The sequence below is a fragment of the Cebus imitator genome, unplaced genomic scaffold (assembly GCF_001604975.1).
Source record: "Cebus imitator isolate Cc_AM_T3 unplaced genomic scaffold, Cebus_imitator-1.0 Scaffold222, whole genome shotgun sequence".
Taxonomy (NCBI): domain Eukaryota; kingdom Metazoa; phylum Chordata; class Mammalia; order Primates; family Cebidae; genus Cebus; species Cebus imitator.
In genome coordinates, this window is record NW_016107537.1 from 1,963,119 (window position 1) to 1,967,540 (window position 4,422).

Genomic DNA, 4,422 nt, shown 5'->3' on the forward strand with positions numbered 1-4,422 from the left:
TTTTTTCTTTTCTGGAGATAGTTTCACTCTGTCACCCAGGCCGGAGTGTAGTGGCATGATCTCAGTTCACTGCAACCTTCATCTCCAGGGTTCAAGTGATTCTTGTGCCTCAGCCACCAAGTAGCTGGGACTACAGACACGTGCCAGCATGTCTGGTTAATATTTGTGCTTTTAGTAGAGACATGGTCTCTCCATGTTGTCCAGGCTGGTCTTGAAGCCCTGGCCTCAAGTGATCTGCCTGACTTAGTCTCCTACAGATATTTCTAGATACTTTTCTATAAATTTTTAAGCTTGGCCAAATGTACGATAATAAGGACCTGAGACTGAAAAAAAATTTATATTCTTTGACATTTTTATTTTAGGACTTTATTCCAAGTACATATTATGAAATTCCACTGGGGCTTTTTTCCCCTCCACCCCCCCGAGAGGGAGTCTTGCTCTGTCGCCCGGGCTGGAGTGCAGTGGTGTGATCTTGGCTCACTGCAACATTGCCTCTTGGGTTCAGTAATTTTCCTGCCTAAGCCTCCCAAGTAGCTGGGGTTACAGGAATCCGCCACGATGCCCAGCTAATTTTTGTATTTTTAGTGGAGACAGGGTTTCACCATGTTGGCCAGACTGGTCTTGAACTCTTGACCTTGTGATCCACCTGCCTTGGCCTCCCAAAGTGTTGGGATTACAGGCAAAAGCCACCACACCCAGCCACTTTTTGTCTTCTCTATCATGGCTGGGCAAACTGCAGGCCATGAGCGAAATCCAGCCTGCAGCATGTTTATGCAAAGCTTGTGAGCTAAGAATTTTTTTTTTTTTTTTGAGACAGAATTTTGCCCTTGTTGCTCAGGCCGGAGTGCAGTGGTGTGATCTCAGCTCACTGCAACCTCTACCTCCCTGATTCAAGTGATTGTCCTGCCTCAACCTCCCAAGTAGCTGGGATTACAGGCATGTGCCACCACACCCAGCTAATTTTGTGTTTTTAGTAGAGACAGAGTTTCACCATGTTGGTCAGGCTGGTCTTGAACTCCTGACCTCAGGTGATCCACCCGCTTCTGCATCTCAGAGTGCTGGGATTACATCATGAGCCACTATGCCTGACCTAAGAACGGTTTTCATTTTTTTAAAGGGTTGTAGAAAATAACAAAGATTATGTGATAGAGTCAGTATGTGGACAGCAAACTAAACTATTTATGCTTTGATCTTTTGCAGAAAAAGTTCAAATTTTATATTGTTAGCAATTGCAGACAACCTAAATAAACATATTAGGGTGTGGGATTAAATGGTATGCAGCCATTTTTTTTAAAGTACAATTTCCATTTTATTTTTTCTTTAGAGAATAGTCTGTCTTCAATCTTTAAGGACTCAGCTCCTTACGTGGGCTTTGGTGTGGGTCTTGGGGCAGCACCTGCAGGTCTAAATCAGGGTGGGCGTGGTCAGTCCTTGTGGGCTTTACTAGATCGATTCCTGTCTACTTTGGTGTGAATTGTACAACTCACACAGCAATGCAGTTTCACATACAGCTTGGGAAGCACAGAAGCATGGAGGATGCTTGCTTCAGAAATGTCCCTGACTGCTGCAGCCTCCACTATGTTTCAGATGACAAACTTTTTTTTTTTTTTTTAAAAGATGGGGTTTCACCATGTTGGTCAGGCTGGTCTTGAACTCCCTACCTCAGGTGATCCACCCGCCTTGACCTCCAAAGTGCTTGGATTACAGGCGTGAGCCACTGCGTCCGGCAGATGACAAACTTTTTAATGGCCTTGTCCTTGAGCACACATTGGGCACAGTTTGTGCAGCGAATAGGGTGCATGTGGCTGTGGCCCTTTTTGGCAGGACCATTGTTCCTTCTTTTCCTTGTCTTTTTGGAACCACATACCAGAGAGAGGAGTACAGCCATTATTGATCATATTTTTGAATAATATTTAGTAGACTCAGGAATTGCTTATTTGTAATGTCAAGTGGAATACAAAACTTTAACACAGTATGATTATAATTTTGTGAAAACCTATAAAGTATGTATATATGTATGAAAAAAAATTCTCTAATGTATAAATGGCGGATATTTTGAGATGGTGGCATGATACTTATATATTTCTTAATGTTTATGAAATCATATTTTAAAATTTTTCAATATTTTAACTGAGTGGGAAACATTTGCTGTCAAATAAGGATGTGCTGTCAAGTAAGTACCAGTCCAGGTACTTTAGAAGTAAAAGCTAATCTTACTAGGAGCAAGCCTTATTTTGCATGTGTAACTAGTAAAGCAGAAACAACAGTGTACTGTTCAGCAATAGTAATTATAGAGTACAGTTTTCCTACAGAAGAACAGAACCAGTAGGGGAATAGTTGAGTGCAATTTATAAATAAGTCAGTTGAAGAAGTCATGGACCCTTTACCTGTGGCTGATGAATTTAATGCTGAGAGTTAGCACAAATCTTTAACATTTAACAGCATGTGTGTGAAGCTGAAACTTGTAATGTTCTCATCTTTCATGTATTTTAGGGAAGTTGATGCCTAAAGTAAATTTATTAAAAATTCAATTTAATTATATAACACATTAATGGATTTTGTGCTCTCTTTGGCTTGGTTGTTCTTTAAGAATTTTAAGAGCTCTGTTCATAAATATCAGCCTTATAAAGTCCATTGTTCTATACCTGATTTTTCTATTTTATTTTTAAGGTCTTTTTGGTTCACCACGGGTGCAATATGTTGTAGATCATGCAATGAAAATTGTTTTCCTCAATACTGACCCCTCTATTGTAATGACTTATGATGCTGTTCAAAATGTGCATTCTGTGTGGACTCTTCGGAGAGTCAGATCAGAGGTAAGGAGAAAGGCAAGTCACTTCTCCATAGTAGAAAAGGGTAGGCTGGGTGCATTGGCTCACACCTGTAATCCCAGCACTTTGGGAGGCCGAGGTGGGCAGATCACTTGAGGTCAGGAGTTCAAGACCAGCTTGGCTAACATGGTGAAACTCCCTCTCTACCAAACATGTAAAAATTTAGCCAGGTGTGGTGGTGCCCGCCTGTAATCCCAGCTACTCAGGGGGCTGAGGCGGGAGAATCGCTTGAACCCAGGAGGTGGAGGTTGCAGTGAGGCAAGATTGCACCACTGTACCCCAGCCTAGGTGACAGAATGAGACTCTTTCTCAAAAAAAAAAAAAGGAAAGAGTAGTTAATACTTCATACCTTTACATGTTTTTGGAAATATCATTTGTGCATAGTTGTTTTATTATTATTATTATCATTGTCATAATCATCTTTAGAGACAGGGTCTCACTCTCTCACCCAGGCTGAAGTATAGTGGCACAATCATAGTTCAGTGCATCCTTGAACTCCTGGGCTCAAGTGATCCTCCTGCCTCAGCCTTTTGAGTAGCTAGGACTACAAGCAGGTACCACCACTCCCATCTAATTTTTAAATTTTTGTAGAGAAGGGGTCTTGCTGTGTTGCCCAGGCTGGTCTCGAACTCCTTGGCTCAAGCAGTCCTCTTGCCTCACCCTCCCAAAGTGCTGGGATTATCGATGTGAGCCGTAGCACGTGACCTCATTTGTGAGATAGATTGAGCTTCTTAGGAAAGAAAAAATATTGCGCCTTTAGTAACTGACTTCAACTTACATTCTTACAAAGAAATTGCTGTTTTGTTCTAATTATTGTCTTTTTTTCCTCCTCTTTATTTTGACTTAAGGAAGAGAATGTTGTTTTAAAGTTCTCTGAGCAGGGGGGAACCCCACAGAATATGGCCACTAGCAGCTCCCTCACAGCACATCTCAGAAGCCTCTCCAAAGGAGATTCCCCTGTGACTTCACCTTTCCAGAATTACTCCTCCATTCACAGCCAAAGTCGCTCAACCTCATCACCTAGTCTACATTCTCGCTCACCTTCTATTTCCAACATGGCAGCTCTAAGGTAGAAGGATTTCCTGGTTTTTCTTTTTAAGCTTTCTCTTTTGTTCTGAAGGATTTAGAATTTCTGTTGACAGCTTTTTTTAGGGGAGATATATTTAAGGGAGATATTTTTTAAGGGAAATAGCCATTTTCCCAGTTGAGCCACTTTTACTAAGATTTCTAAGTTTACTATGTCACTTTCTGTCCTAAGTCATATTTTGAAGCTGCTTCTGCTTGTCCTGAGATTGGTTGCTTCATTTCTACCACTGTGTGGACAGCAGTTCGATGAATATTAATTCCCAAAATATTGTGGCACTATTTTGTTTTTGCCTTAATTTATGTTAGTTTTTCTTTTGTTCTTGTTATTTGATATGCAGTTGTATGTATCTCTCTATATAGATACATATTTAAATCACCAGATATTTATATCTGGTGCTACAGGGACATTGGTTGGTTGGTATATATATGTCTCACTATACAGGGACAGTGTTTAGAGCTTTATGAATAATCAGTTCATTTTCCAAAAAAGATCATCTAATTTTTA

General features: G+C 40.6%; 1 protein-coding gene across 1 annotated transcript in view; it reads left to right on the forward strand.

Moving 5' to 3' along the window:
- The window catches only part of ANAPC1 (anaphase promoting complex subunit 1), a 115,020-nt gene that overhangs the window by 14,535 nt on the left and 96,063 nt on the right, over positions 1 to 4,422 (forward strand). Inside the window, exons 8-9 of the mRNA XM_037727201.1 lie at positions 2,671 to 2,816; positions 3,680 to 3,900. Of these exons, the coding sequence (XP_037583129.1) occupies positions 2,671 to 2,816; positions 3,680 to 3,900 (367 nt within the window). The remainder of the gene's footprint in view (positions 1 to 2,670; positions 2,817 to 3,679; positions 3,901 to 4,422) is intronic.